General features: G+C 45.3%; 1 protein-coding gene across 7 annotated transcripts in view; it reads right to left on the reverse strand.

Moving 5' to 3' along the window:
- Positions 1-16,581, reverse strand: part of rb1cc1 (RB1-inducible coiled-coil 1) — a 246,401-nt gene that overhangs the window by 192,635 nt on the left and 37,185 nt on the right. For all 7 annotated transcript variants that reach the window (XM_085992919.1, XM_085992924.1, XM_085992923.1 and 4 more), the window contains 3 exons: positions 16,379-16,581; positions 10,204-10,630; positions 9,319-9,489 (listed from right to left, as the gene is read on the reverse strand). In XM_085992919.1, the coding sequence (XP_085849045.1) occupies positions 9,319-9,489; positions 10,204-10,630; positions 16,379-16,581 (801 nt within the window). The remainder of the gene's footprint in view (positions 1-9,318; positions 9,490-10,203; positions 10,631-16,378) is intronic.

Genomic DNA, 16,581 nt, shown 5'->3' on the forward strand with positions numbered 1-16,581 from the left:
CCAAACATCATTTGGAAGAAGCAATGAGGATAGCAAGGGCACAGAAGGTACTCTGACTTCAATGTCCATCACCAAGAGTGGCTCAGTAACACCACCACTGACTGAGCTGGGCGAGTCCTGAAGGGCATTGCTGCCAGACTGGGCATGCAGCAGGTGGTTAGAGAACCAACACGAGGGGAAAAACCTACTTGACCTCGTCCTCACCAATCTACCTGTCGCAGATGCATCTGTCCATGACAATATTGGTAGCAGTGACCACCGCAGAATCCTTGTGGAGACAAAGTCCCATCTTCACATGGAGGACACCTTCCATCGTGCTGTGTGGCATGATCACCATGCTAAATGGGATAGATTCAGACGAGATCTAGCCGCTCGAAACCGAGCATCCATGAGGTGGTGTGGGCCATCAACAGCAGCAGAATTTATTCACAACAATCTGTAACCTCATGGCCTCACTCTACCATTACCACCAAACCAGGCGACCAACCCTGGTTCAATGAGAAGTGTAGAAGGATATGCCAGGAGCAGCACCAGGCATTCCTAAAAATGAGGTACCAACCTGGGGAAGCTGCAACACAGGACTACGTGCATGCTAAAGAGTGGAAGCTGCATGCTATAGACAGAGCTAAGAGGTCCTACAGTCAACAGATCAGGTCAAAGTTATGCAGTCCTGCCATATCCAGTCGTGAATGGTGGTGGATCATAAAACAACTCCATGAACATCCCCATCCTCAATGATGGCGGAGTCCAGCACGCAAGTGCAAAAGACGAGGCTGAAGCGTTTGCAACCATCTCCAGCCAGAAGTGCCGAGTGGATGATCCATCGCGCCCTCCTCCTGAGGTCCCCACCATCACAGAAGCCAGTCTTCAACCTATTGATTCACTCCACGTGGCATCAAGAAATGGCTGAGCGCACTGGATACAGCAAAGGCTATGGTCCCCGACAACATCCCGGCCGTCGTGCCGAAGACTTGTGCTTCAGAACTAGCCGCGCTTCTAGCTAAGCTGTTCCAATACAGCTATAACACTGGCATCTACCTGACAATGTGGAAACCTGCCCAGGTATGTCCACAAAAAACAGCACAAATCCAATCTGGCCAATTACTGCCCCATCAGTCTATTCTCAATTATCAGCAAAGTGATGGAAGGTGTCGTCGACAGTGTTATCAAGCGGCACTTACCAATAACCTGCTCACCGATGTTCAGTTTGGGTTCCACAAGACCACTCGACTCCAGACCTCATTACAGCTTGGTTCAAACATGGACAAAAGAGCTGAATTCCAGAGGTGAGGCGAGAGTGACTGCCCTCAACATCAAGGCAGCACTTGACCGAGTGTGGCATTAAGGAGCCCTAGTAAAATTGAAGTCAATGGGAATCAGGGGAAAGACTTCACTGGCTGGAGTCATACCTAGCACAAAGGAAGATGGTTGTGGTTGTTGGAGCCCAATCATCTCAGCCCCAGGACATCGCTACAGGAGTTCCCCAGGGCAGTGTCCTAGGCCCAACCATCTTCAGCTGCTTCATCAATGACCTTCCCTCCATCACAAGGTCAGAAGTGGGGATGTTCGCTGATGATTGCGGAGTGTTCAGTTCCAATCGCAACTCCTCAGATAATGAAGCAGTCCATGCCCACATGCAGCAAAACATTCAGGCTGATAAGTGGCAAGTAACAATCGAGCCACACAAGTGCAAAGCAATGACTATCTCCAACAAGAGAGCATCTAACCACCACCCCTTGACATTCAACAGCATTACCATCGCCGAATCCCCCACAATCAACATCCTGGGGTGTCACCATTAACCAGAAACTTAACTGGACCAGTCACGTAAATACTGTGGCTACAAGAGCAGGTCAGAAGCTGGGTATTCTGTGGCGAGTGTCTCACCTCCAGACTCCCCAAAGCCTTTCCACCAGCTACAAGGCACAAGTAAGAAGTGTGATGGAATACTCTCCACTTGCCTAGATGAGTGCAGCTCCAACAACATTCAAGAAGCCCCAGCACTGACCCTTGGGGAACACCACTGTCTACCATCCTCCAGTCTGAAAAACAGCCATTTACCACAACTCGCTGTTTTCTGTCCTTGAGCCAATTCCTTATCCAAGGTGCCACTGACCCACCTATTCCATGAGCCTCAATTTTGTTAACCAGCCTTCTATGTAGTACTTTGTCAAACGCCTTCCAAAAATTCATGTAGACAACATCCATTGTACCATCATCCCTTTTGTCTCTTAATCTCTCCTGCCTTCCAACCTATCACAGACCTTCCCTTTTGTTCTTTCCTCCCCCTGCACTTGCTTAAAAACCTGTTCCATCTCCAGCTTTTTCCAGTTCTGATGAAGGGTCATCAACATGAAACGTTAACTCGGTTTCTCTCTCCGCAGATGCAGCCTGACCGGCTGAGTATTTCCAGCATATTCTACTTTTATTTCAGATTTCCAGCACCCGCAGAATTTTGCTTTTGTAATCTTCTTCTCTAAGGCAGTCCCTCGGAACCGAAGATGACTTGCTTCCACATTAAAAAAGGAGTTCTCAGGTGACTGATGAGCCCAATGCGGGACCTAGTCTGTCACAGGTGGAGCAGATGGTGGTTGATGGGTTGCTTGGGTTGACGTGCGCTCCTTCCGCTTGCTCCCAGCGAAGAGGCTCGAGGTGTTCAGCTTCTTCCCGGATGCTTCTCCTCCACTTTGTGCAGTCTGGGGCCAGAGATTCCCAGGTGTCAGTGGGCATGTTGCACTTTTTCAAGGAGGCTTTGAGGGTGTCCTTGAAGTGTTTCCTCTGCCCACCTGGGGCTCTCTTGCTGTGCCAGAGCTCCGAGTACAGCACTTGTTTTGGGAGTCTCATATTGGGCATGTGGACAATGCGACCTGTCCATCGAAGCTGATCGAGCATGGTCAAAGCTTCGATGCTGGCCTGAGCGAGAACACTGACGTTGGTGCGCCTAGCCTGCCAATGGATTTGCAGGATCTTGCAGAGGCAACGTTGGTGGTACCTCTCCAGTGCTTTGAGGAGCCTGCTGTACACGGTCCATGTCTTCGAGGCATACAGCAGGGCAGGTATCACTGCTGCTCTGTAGACCATGAGCTTAGTGCTGGGTTTGAGGTCCTGATCTTCAAACACTCTCTTCCTCAGGGACCGAAGGCTGCACTGGCACACTGAAGACGGTGTTGGACTTAGTCGTCAACGTCTGCCCTTGTTGACAGTAGGCTCCCGAGGTATGGAAAGTGGTCCACGTTGTCCAAGGCCTTGTCTTGGGTTTTGATAAGTCAGGGGGGGGGGGGGGGGGGGGGGGTGTGCAGTACTGTGTGGCGGGGACAGGTTGGTAGAGGACCTTTGTTTTACGGATGTTTAGTGAAAGGCCCATGCTCTTGTATGCTTCGGTGAAGTTGTTGATGATGGTTTGGAGTTCGACCTCTGAGTGAGCGCAGACGCAAGCGTTGTCGGCATACTGTAATTAGACGACAGAGGATGGGACAACCTTGGATCTGGACTGGAGGAGACGGAGATTGAACAGTTTTGCGTTTGTTCTGTAAATTAGCTCCACTCCAGCAGGGAGCTTACTGAGGGCGAGATGGAGCATTGCAGCAAGGAAGATCGAGAAGAGCATTGGTGCAAATCCATTGCACTCCCTTCATCAATCCTCTCGGTTACTTCATCAAAAAATTCAATTACTGTAATTAGTCAAACACAATCTGCCTTTTACAAACCTGTGTTGGCTCTCCTTAATTAGCTTAAACCTCTCCAAATGCCACTTAATTTTTTCCTTGATTATGGTTTCTAAAACTTTACCCACCACTGATGTTAAACTGACCGGCTTATAGTTACTAGGATTGTCCTTACACCCTTTCTTGAACAATGGTGTCACATTTGCCACTTTCCAATCCTCAGGCACCTCCCCCACATCTAGGGAAGATTGGAAAATTACGGCGAGCCGTTCCGCTATCTCCTCCCCCAGTTCTCTTAGCAATCTGGGATGCAAGCCATCAGGACCAGGCGACTTGTCCACTCGAAGCATACCTAGCTTTTCTAGTACATCCTGTCTATCAATTTTCACCCCTTCCATTGCTTCTACCTTTTCCACTTCTACCGATATTTTGTCAGCATCCACCTCCTTAGTAAACAGCAATACAAAGTACTCGGAGTATTCTAGCCTTGCCCTGCACCTCGAAGCACATATCACCCTTTGTCGCTAATAGGCCCCACCCCACCTCTTAATACCCGCTTACTGTTTACATGCCGCTAGAAGATCTTTGGGTTCCCTTTTATGTTAACCGCCATTCCACACTCATTCTCTCTTTGCCAATCTTATTTTCATCTTCACATCCCCTCTCAACTTAGTGTATTTGGTCTGGTTCACCCGTGAAGAATTCACCTGACATGCATCATACACCCTCATTTTTTGTTTCATCATCTTCTCTATCTCCCTCGTCATCCAAGGAGCCCTTGCTTTGGTTCCCTTGTCCTTCCCTCTTGTTGGAATGTACCTGCCAGTATATGGAACATCTCCTCTTTAAAAATCACCCATTGTTCCATTACAGTTTTTCCTGTCAGTCTTTGGTTCCATTTTACCCTGGCTAGATCCTTTCGCATCCCATTGAAGTTAGCCCTATTCCAGTTTAGAAGTTCCACTCTAGAAAATTCCTTGCTCCGCTCCATTGCTAATCTAAATCTTATGATACGATGATCACTCGTACCCAAGTGTTCTGCCAGATACTCGGTCGACCTGGCCCACCTCATTCCCCAACACCAGATCCAGCAATGCCTCCTTCCTAGTTGGGCCAAGAACATATTGGTCAAGGAAATTCTCCTGAACACGTTTCAGAAATTCCACCCCCTCCTTTCCCTTTACCCTAGCATTATCCCAAAGTCCCCCAATATCACCACTCTATAGCTCTTACATATCTCTGCAATTTCCCTGCAGATTTGTTCTTCTACCTCCCTCTCACTATTTGGAGGCCTGTAGAATTTATACTTATATTGTGGGAGAGAGTGGGGAGTAAGCATTCCATTGTACCAGTTACATATGGCAATAAAATAATCTTGAATCTTCCCTCTTTCTGCCTACGTCGTTGGGACAGATATGGACAACGACCTCTGGCTGTTCACCCTCCCCCCTCAGAGTGTCCTGTAGCCGCTCAGTGACATCCTTGACCCTGGCACAAGGGAGGCAACATACCATCCTGGAGTCACGTCTACGGCCGCAGAAACGCCGGTCTACTCCCCTATCAAATCCCCTACCACTATTGCTCTTCCACTCTTTCTTCCCTCGCTGTGCAGCTGAGCCACCCATGGTGCTGTGGACTTGACTCTGGCTGCACTCCCCAGAGGAACCATCGCCCTCACTAGTACTCAGAACAGAATACTGGTTGGAGAGCGCGATGCACTCCAGGGACTCCTGCACTACCTGCCTGGTCCTCTTCTGTCTGGCGGTCACCCATTCCCTCTCTGCCTGCATACTCTTAAGCTGCGGGGTTACCACCTCTAGAAACGTGTAATCCACATACGTCTCAGCCTCGTGGTTGCACCGCAGTGACTTCAGCCACCGCTCAAGCTCCGAAACCCGGAGCTCGAGTTGCTGTAGCTGGCAACACTTCCTGCACATGTGGTCATCCAGGCTACGTGAAGCGTCCAGGGCTTCCCATGTGGCACAGATGTGCACTCCACGGGACTGAGCTGCCCTGCCATGCCTCTATTTAATAGACTAAGAACTAACCCAGCAGAAACTTAAAACGTAAAAACACTCACCAGCTACTCACCAAACAGCTCCTTCCCTTGTGCCGATGTCACTTTTTTAACTCCGATGTCACTTTTTCAAAAACTGCCTGTCGAGTTGCTGCCGCTCCTTTTAATTGCTCCACTCCCGCCACGTTCGCTCCTTCCGGTCTCAGGCTCCTGCTGCTCGGGACTGCTCCGCTCTCGCTGTGCTCTCTCCAGGTTCACTCCTTCCGGTCTCAGGCTCCTGCTGCTCGGGACTGCTCCGCTCTCGCTGTGCTCTCTCCAGGTTCACTCCTTCCGGTCTCAGGCTCCTGCTGCTCGGGACTGCTCCGCTCTTGCTGTGCTCTCTCCAGGTTCACTCCTTCCGGTCTCAGGCTCCTGCTGCTCGGGACTGCTCCGCTCTCGCTGTGCTCTCTCCATGTGCGCTCCTCCCGGTCTCAGGTGTTAAAAGTTAAAGTTAAAAAAGCTGAAAGCCTTTCAGTCAAAGAAAGAGACTTTGTTGTTTTCTAATGCATGTAAACAGCATCAGCTTAAGTGCTTGGAATGTTTCCTGCCTTTTATAGTGGATAAAGCACACTGAATTTTTAAAGAAAGATTGATGAGAAAAAAGTTCACAGAGCAGAGGGTGCAGATGTGGTGGGTGTTCTGCAGGTGTCAAGGGTCAAATATCACACTGTGGTTCACAAGGCCCAGGAGGTCACTGAGTCAGCCGTTATGAACCAACATGAAGTCTGAGGTCAGCTACTATACCAAGAAAACCACACAAACAGTCCCGGTTGGCGGATCCCAAAATCAGCTGGCCAGTCACTATACAGTACTAAGGAAAACAGTGGAAGGGATTCGGGTAAATCCCAGCCCAAATTCTTATGGGTGGAAACAGAAGGGGGAGGCTGCAAATGGACAAGAGGATCCCAAGTTACCGGTCTGTCAGGTGAACACCAGAAACACCTGAATGAGAAAACATTTAAAAATGGGGGGGGGGGGGGGGGGATGGCTGATGAAGTTGAGACTCAAAATCACATCACTAAAAAACTATATAATGGACAGAAATGATATCCCCTTCCATCAGTCAGTGTCACTTGCTAAATTGCAACATAATTTCAGCATCCATCAAATCAAGCAGCATAATCCCAGAAGCAGCCACTCTTTCCCCTATTTCCAGCATTTTCTGTTAATTCACTCTTTCCCCTCCCCACCAATGCCACTGACACAATGCAGTCCTGCAACCAACCAGCCCTTCAAAATTACACCCCCCCCCACCCCCCAACAATGAATTCATGTCCTCACATTCATCATCAAACAAGTTAGAAGGCCACTTACCACCATGCACCCAAGAATGAACAAGATGGGATAGTAGTGAAAAATAAGATTTATGTGATCTAAATAACTATCAGACACCCATGCGCATACCCTTGTGCAGCTACAAAACCTTGCCCTTCCTTTTTCTACTACTCCTACATGGCAACCACTGTGACTTCAGCAGGGGTAGAGGCAGGCTGCTCAGATCCTGCTCTGACTGGTGAAATGCCCTTGGCCGACATCCTCTGCATTGGAGCTCGTGAGGACCCACCAAAAATTGCTCCACCTGCACATGTACAGGGGCAGACTCAGCCATCGGGAGTCGAGGCAGCATGTGGGCTGCTGACCGAGGTGGGCTGTGGGTGAGAAGTTGAAGCACTGAGTGGAGTCCCCACTTCCATGTCCCCTTTCGCCATCATCCCTCATGGCCCAGCCGCATGTCGCTACCACTGTGCTGGAGAACACTTTGGTGCAGATCAGTGCGGCCCTGCAAAGCCAAGGCTAGCGTATCGGTCAATGTATTTAAAGTGGCAGACACGTTGGCATCTACATGGTCATGGCCAAGGCATACATGGACTCATTTGATTGAAGCGTATGACAGTCCATTTTGCTGGCCACTCTATCCATGGAAGAACACATCTTCAGTGGCCTGATATCACCCCCCTCATGCTTAAGGTGGACTCCTCCAATCTCTGTAATCATGTGAATTCCATTTTGACGGCCTGTCAAGTGATTCTCCTCTTCAAAGGCCCCCGAGGTACAGCATCTGTGTCCAGCTGAGCAAAGCTTGGCGAGGGCTGTGCCCTCAGACGTGGAATCTCCACTGCTGTCCCAGTTATCACCATCTGCTCTTGGTCACTTGTGAAGTGAGTCACCAAGTGAAAACCCAACTAGCTGCCTTACTGGTCCCACCGAAGTGTGATAATCTGAGCTGGTCTGCATGATTCCTGTGACAGTGCACCCTCAGAAGGACTTGGCTCCTCTGAGGATTAGTTGTCAGCAACCTCCACTGACTGCCGCTGCACACGTGAAGGCCCTGTGGGGGATAAAAGACATGAATTATCCTAACAAGGTAAGGATATGTTGCAAGTTATCATTATGAAGCTGATCATATTTCACTCCCTGTTGAAAACAAGTCAACATGACTGAGTGCCGTATGACTTGTGGGTCGCTAATATTTGTGTCACCAGGTAGCAGGGAGCTCCCCGTCTCCCATGGCCAGGGATGCCGAAACTCCACTGATCTCTAGTGCCTCCTCCTCTGCGATCGTCAGCCGAGAGATGTTTGGAGGGTCCCCTCCGGTTCTCTCCCTCTCCCTGGTGTTCTGAGCTCTCTGCTCCTGCAAGGAGGGAAAGAAGAGACGTATGAATGAGTTTAATGACATATGTTAATCAGAGGGATGGATTGCATTTGATGAGGGCGACTATGAGGGAGAGGCATGACATTGCACAAGGATGAGGATAAGTGGCAGTGGTGGATGGATAGATTGGGATGTGAAGAAGTGCATAGAAAAAGAGTAGGGATGCACCTGCAAGGCAAGTGGGTGTGAGGAGTGATGTGCTGGAGTAGGCTTGACAAGACAGAGTGAGGGGGTGGGGTCATGCACACAGCAGAATGTAGGTGAATATGCCACTGTACTCACTTTTCTTGACCCGCTTAGGTCATTATAGCACTTTCTGCACCGAATCCAGGAACGTGGCAGCACACTTCTACTACCTCCAACCACACCTTTTTGGTCTCAGCCGTAGGTTTCTTCATGCTGTTGGTGAAGAGCATCTCTCACACTCCTCACAGCAGCACATCCAGGGAAGCGTCACTAAAACTAGGTGCAACTTTGCCTGTTTGGACTCCATTCTGGCACTTCCTTCTCCTTGGTTCCCAACTCCAAACTCCCTCAAATTGCATGTTGGGAGTGTCCCTTTAAATACTGGAGTTGAGATCACGTCATGCGGGTCCACATCACGCCCGCTGCTGCTGATTGGATGGGAAGCCCAGAAGCAAAATTATGATGAGGTGGCCGAGTTAAAAGCCACTGACAGACGCACTGGACTTACTTCCGGGTTTCCCGTGTGCCATTGGAACTCCCAGTGTGCCGTGGAATTAAAAATCGGGGACATAATGTTTCTGTACATGACAGACCTAGTTAGGAATGTGGTCTGACAGAAATAATCTCAGTTAAAATTACATCAATAAATATCTCAAGCTTCACAACAATATCTCAATCCCTTAGTGCTCACAGCTCTGAAATACACCACACAATGAGTTATCCTGTATTAGCCTACATTTTTTGCGATGAAGATTTACCTGAGCTAATTCTTTTTGTTCATTCACCAGTCTGTTACAGCTGGCTATCATTTGATCTAGGGCATACAGTCGGTCCTCAAGTCCCTTAATTGCCTTCATGTTCTGATTATCAAGTTTGGCAATTGTTTCACGACACTCTGTCAAAAAAGGCTGAAGAATTTCTGGATCAAGCTGAGAGAGAAAAAAAAAGTATGAGGATATTTAAATTACTACGCAAAAATGGTCAACAATATTTTCTCCTACACCCTCTACATCTCACATAATAAATTGTGTTTAACTTGTCAGCAATTGATTAATGTTTTTGATTAGATTAATAAAAAACAAGCTTTTCACAGCCGTAACCCATTGTTGGCATGTTCAAATATATATACACAAGCTTTTCACAGCCGTAACCCATTGTTGGCATGTTCAAATATATACATTTGTCCATTTCAGGTTTAGCTTGGTCAAATTGCTGGAACTGTTCCCCTTTTGAACACCTACCATCCCAAATTATTTTTCTTTTCCTTAAGAATAATGACTAAACTTACTGTTGGGTATTACAAGTAAATGTGGTCATTCTATAGTTGGCATATGTGGTTTCCTAAAAGGCATCAGATTAGAAACCAGAAGAGGGGAACCCTATCCTTGCAAGTTTGAACTCTAATAGTTTAAAACTGGCAACAAAAAAAGTGTTTCAATTTCATAAAGGACTACCAAATTTTGAACTTTAAATTAAAAATAATAAAGAAGCTATTCTCAGGTCAATGAATGATATGAAAAATGGTGCCTTCATTTATTTTTAACAACCTGGATTAGTCAGATGAGTTAGAGTGAAAATTTCATTTTATAACTCAATCATAACTTGAACAAAAGTCTCCAATTTGAAATCCCAAAAACACTTACTCGGTTTATTGAATCAAAGCATTTTCTGACCAGTGATTCCACATCATTTGGTCTATCTTGTACATTAATCCAGTCCAGTAAGGAGACATTAAAGAAAGCTTGGTTATCCATTTCTTCATTAAATTCATCTTCTGCTGTAGTCTTCCGAGTTCTGTCTTCACTGGTCTCATTGTCATGTTCTTCCTGCTGAATAACACTACTCTGTACAGAATGTTCAAATGATATAGAACTAGAGGGTGATTTCCTGTTAACTACAGGTTTAACGGAACAAAGTACTGAATTGCTGGACCGCTCATCTTCAGTCTCTTCTTCTGTACTTTCTTTTTCTGTAGGTAATTTCAGTCTTTCTTGACATTCTCGGTAACTGTGTCTGGTCAGGCATTCCAACAGTGGTATCTTAGCCATTACCGAGACTGCTGTGCCTAGGCTTAAATCAGAATATAAAAGAATGCATTAGTACAACCTAAAGTAATTGAACAGTCCATCACCAAACAGCTTGGAACATTTATAATTTTCCTTTTCCTGGTGGCAAAGATTCAGCATTCAATCACCAGTGATAATGGGCTCTAAAGACAGATGTGCCAATTCTTCTGCCCTCTCATGAATGCAGGACCAGATCTTCGCTTTGCTTGTGGAAAAAAAGGGTGTGAGCAGCAGAACTGCACCTATGGTACTTGTACAAATGCCATACCTGTATGAGTTTCTGCACTTTTCTTCTAAAACAATTAAAAAGGAGTGATGGTAACAGTTACTTTGAACAAATACATTTCTGCTAAATGTCAATTTTTGTTTCAAAACTGACCTAAACAAACAGATCTCAACCTGATTTTTAAAAACCGTTTTAGCTAATTATAACAAGCTCTCTTTACAAAATATGTAATCCCATTAAGAACCATTGTATAACCAACTGCTATATTAAAATGCAAACAAATACATACATACAAATTAACCTATGTACACACATAAACAAGTACTTTTAAGCACAGGTTCCTTAAAATTGTAGGAGGCCTTTAAATTCTAGCATGCTCTGCCAGTAGCGCATTAATTTAAAATGTTTTACATCAGGTCAAAAGAAAAAGAGCAGCAGACCCTCTAGGAGCAACTGATGAGGAAGGCAGCAAGTAGTGCCAGGGAGGACCAGAGACCAGGGCCGAAAGACCAAAGAGCTAGTCAGGGAGCACCAAGGAGTGGGCTTCAGATTGAGAGGCAGAGCAAGATTTCAAGCACAACAATTGTGCCACATTAAACAATGTCAGTTTTAAAAATACCATCCTTTTTTTGCAGGAGGCTCAGAGTGTAGTGAAGGTAGCTGAGGGATACAAGTTGAAAGGAGTAGTAGTGCCACCTAGTGTGCGAAAGCTAACCATGATAGTAAACATGGATGGTTTATATTTAGATTAGTATTGGTTATGACCAGGTATTACTCGCTTAGGCATGGGAAAGCATTGTAAAATCATGAGGAAGCAAGTGTGGCAACAGAAAATGTAGTCACAAACATTTTAATATATTACTATTCAATCTCCTGGGAAGCAAGACTAAGTGTTGTCTTCAGGTGAGCCATGGTTAGAGGACAGACATAACAGAGCCAGGGCACACAAACATAATTTCAATCCCCATCATAGTTTCTTCCCTCTTCACATTTCCATATACATTCCTATGTCCACATTTATAAATCGAGACTGTCGATATAAATAGATCACACTGCATCACTCTCCCATTAGCAATGGCAACGCATCCACTGGGGAGGAGGGTGGGCCAATGTGTAATTACAGCATAACAAGCTTCATTTGCGGTTTCCAGTATAAATGTGATGATAGAAATTTAGAATAGAAACCGTAGGGCAGCAGTGCACACAGATGCAAGATTTTTTTTTAAATACAGACAAAACGCTTGCTCAGCAGTTGTATTTTTATATAGGCAAACACTATTTTAAAACCTGTGAATGGCTGACCACCTAATAGTCATAAAAGATCGTTTTAAAAAAAATGTTATTTGGTCTAGTCTATCAAAGGGTTTTGAATGTTTTTCTCTGGCTGATTGGCTATGACTAGGTCTATTCTGAAACCATGAAGATGATCATGATGGCCACACTATATATCCAGTAAGGCAAAATAAAGTGACAAAGTTTGCTACATTTATCTAGATATTGGGCAAGTAAAGGCACAAGATATCAAGAGACAACAGAACACACTAGATACAGCAAAGGCTATGGGCCCCGACAACATCCCGGCTGTAGTGCTGACTACTTGCGCTCCAGAACTAGCTGCGCCTCTAGCCATGCTCTTCCAGTATAGCTACAACACTGGCATGTACCCGACATACTGGAAAATTGCCCAGGTATGCCCTGTCCACAAAAACACAGGACAAATCCAATCTGGCCAATTACCACCCCATCAGTCTACTCTCAATCATCAGTGATGGAAGGTGCCATCAAGCAGCACTTGCTCACCAATAACCTGCTCACCAATGGTCCTGACAGAACCCATTCAGATCCAGACCTCATTACAGCCTTGGTCCAAACATGGACAAAAGAGCTGAATTCTAGGGGTGAGGCAAGAGTAACTGCCCTCGACATCAAGGCAGCATTTGACCAAGTGTGGCATCAAGGAGCCCTAGTAAAATTTAAGTCAATGGGAATCGGGGGGAAATTCTCCAATGGCTGGAGTTATACACAGCACAAAGGATGATGATTGTGCTTGTTGGAGGTCAATCATCTCAGCCCCAGGACATCGCTGCGGGAGTTCCTCGGGGCAGTATCCGAGGTCCAACCATCTTCAGCTGCTTCATCAATGACCTTCCCTCCATCACAAGGTCAGATGTGGCTATGTTCGCTGATGACTGCAGGGTTCAGTTCCATTCACAACTCCTCAGATAATGAAGCAGCCCTGGACAACATTCAGACTTGGCCTGATAAGTGGCAAGTAACATTCTCGCCACACAAATGCCAGGCAATGACCAACTCCAACAAGAGAGTGTCCAACCACCTCCCCTTGACATTCAACAGCATTACCATCGCTGAATCCCCCATCAACATCCTGGGGGTCACCATTTGACCAGAAACTTAACTGGACCAGCCACATAAACAGTGCCTACAAGAGCAGGTCAGAGGCTGGGTATTCTGTGGAGAGTGTCTCACCTCCCGACTCCCCAAAGCCTTTCCACCACCTACAAGGCACAAGTCAGGAGTGTGATGGAATATTCTCCACTGCCACAACTTCTGCCACCTAGAAGGTCAACAGCAGCCGCTGCACGGGAACACCACCACCGCCAAGTTCCCCTCCAAGTCACACACCACCCTGACTTGGAAATGTATTGCCGATCCTTCACCGTCCGTCAAAATCCAGGAACACTCTACCTAACAGCACTGTGGGAGACTTTCGCCACATGGACTGCAGCGGTTCGAGGAGGCAGCTCACCACCGCGTTTACAAGGGCAATTAGGGATGGGCAATAAATGCCGACTTTGCCAGCAATGCTCACATTCGGTCAATGAATTAAAAAAATTACAAGTGCAGACACCTCTACTTCTTTTACTTTGACCACACATGATTTCTAGTTGTTCAGCAAACAGTACGTCAAATGCGCAAGTGAGACTGTGAATACAGGCCATCTTAACTTCTAGTGACTGATCATTCTGTAACAGATTATGGTTGTATCAGTGTTACTTTGCACACGGTTATCCTTTGGTGTGCTGCCCGTTCAGTAAGATTTGGCATAGCAATACCATCATAGTATTTACATTAGATGTAACTTGACACCCCGCTGTCTCGTGCCTCAAGATTGGATTTGGTTTTCATAACTGGGATCGACCCACTTGCTAGACTAGCAATCATTTGTACTATGCCCAACATTATAGTTGGAGCACCTGAAATCTCTGGTATCATTCCATGGGGTTCTATTCTGAGGGCACTGCCTAGCTCCTGAGCCGAGGTCACAAAGCCAGCTGGGTGAATCTTGCCCAGCTAACTGGTGGAAGGAATGTAGCTGTCCATTCGGTTGCCAGGACTCTCAAAATGATCTGCTTGTTTGCTTAACTGCCTCAAGGTCTAACACTTCTTGTCAAGCAACCATATCCTGATAACTAATATTAACTGATCAATTCCTGGAAGTGGTTTTGGTTAACACAGACTATTACAATCGGTTAGATTTTACCCACATAACCATAACTTCCAAATATCTTCTAGCTCTATGACTTCTCTGTAAGTACTATAACTCAGCTTTCCGTAACTTCTTAAATTTTTGTCTGTATGCTTCAGGCATTAAGTCATAACCAATGACAACGCTTTACAATTTTTTTTATCCACCTGGTCAGTCGGAGCAATGCAAAAAACACCAAACTTCTTGTTCACTTATGATGGTTTGCTAATTACTTTTATTTTTCATCCCCTGCTCTAAAATTTATCAAGCTGGAATTCATAAAATTAGTCCCAGCAGCATTATGGGCTAAATGAACTGCACCCTCACTATCAGATTCAAGGTCAATACACCCTTCTCTGCCAGTTCAATGATCAAGCAGTGGTGTCTTTAATTTTCCTCCAGCTTCTGTTGTCCTGCTTCTTTACAATCTCCAATTTTAGCATCTCAAGCTGGAATTAACATTCTTTGCTATCTCCACAGCAACTAAACAAGCTAATTCTCTGTCTATGTTTTTGAGCCCTTGTGGATATTAAATACCTTGAAAAATAAAGTGACCAGGATCAAGCCAACTTTAGTATCTGTTTTCTAATTTAAAAAAGCTCCCAAACACACATATTTCAACAAACCCCACAAGATATCTATTTGAATAATTTGGCTCCTCAAATACTAAGCAAAGTGATTAAAAATGTTAACAATTGTATCAAATTAACTACACACGATTTATATGAGTGATGGCATTTTTTAATCCCTTGCATAACAAAATTAAAGTAGCCAATATCATTTTAAATCTTGGGCAAAATGCTTCGCTTTTCTCGGAGTTCACAAAGTGAAACATTTCATAATTCACTTGTTTGATTGCAAGTACTGTAAATCACAGCCTAAAGCATGGGGCATTACTCAAAAAAGTACAAGTGTTATTCAGTGCAACAAACACCTCACTATAAAACCAAACTGAAAATTCCCAACCTTGGACAAATCTGCCACAGAATCGACTTTGCCCTGCTGCAGAATTTGATACAGGAAACTTCGCGATATCCGGCACCGACGGGACCGGCGTGATGCCGATCTATGAAAACTTCCGGACAGACCAGCACTAATGTTGAAGGATACGGAAGTTTTCATCTCCGTATCGGACAACAAACACTGTTGCTTAGCAACAGCTTGTAAACAGTCAGCCCGTACCTTGGAAGCGTCTCTGTAGCTTAGCAAGAGAGAGAGGCTTTCCAGAGACTGACTTTTTTTCTTCTAGCATTTTTTTAAACAAAGAAAAAACCTAACAAAACGACTGCTGATTTCTGCCGTTAGATCGAGGTTTCCGGACATACAACCTCCAGATAAACCAAAGTTTCTTGTAGTTTGTTGCAGAAATTGATCTTGGGCTGCTGCAGAATCCTAAGGGCTTGATCATAACATACTCTCCCACAACATACAACTGCAATAGGTTAATGGAGCGATTTTGTATAACATGAAAATAAAAATAAGTACGCAGTGTACAATAATATATTCAAATCAAAGGCTATCGTTAACCAGTATGTGGCGCCACAGTATAGTGGGATGCAGAATCAACCACTAAATACACAGAGTTTCCAATCTCAGCTACACTATTGCAGAGCGACCATACATTTTCGGCCACTCTCGCGCACCCCCTTGTGGTCAGCTGACAGCAAACAGCCATTGGTGAATAGCAGGAAGAGGGTTGGGGGGAGAATTGAAGGGCTCATACTCTCAAAAAAGAGAATGCCGTGTGCCCATTATTGTTTGGCCTCCATCATACTCCCTGTCCAGATTAATTAAGCCCTGCAGAATCTAAGACAATAATAAAGTTTTTTTTCAAAAAGCAGGATTTATTTAATAGACTTTTAAAATATGCAATTCATAAACACTGCAGAGATGAAGCCCAGGTGTCTAATCCTGAATAAAAAATTATGCATGAATGAATCATGCATTTAGTAAGTCGTAGTGGATTCCTAGGTGAGAATCTGAGCTCCAACAGTATTTATTGTGGAACTACTGAACATTGATAATTCATGAAAACCTACTTTGTGAGTTTTTGCTTAATATCCTCCACAGAATGTTCATAATTGCTGTATGCATTTTCAAATTTTGTCAGCAGTTTTTGAAAAGAATGGGTGCAGTCCTCCAAATTGGCCATAATGGCAGCCCAACCTTGATGCTGAAGATGTTCATCATGGACCAATCTTTCACAGAATGAGCAAAGCTTCTTTGCAACCTCATACATCTC

This window comes from Somniosus microcephalus, chromosome 7, assembly GCF_052327205.1.
Source record: "Somniosus microcephalus isolate GS21.2 chromosome 7, FLI_Smic_1.0, whole genome shotgun sequence".
Classification (NCBI taxonomy): domain Eukaryota; kingdom Metazoa; phylum Chordata; class Chondrichthyes; order Squaliformes; family Somniosidae; genus Somniosus; species Somniosus microcephalus.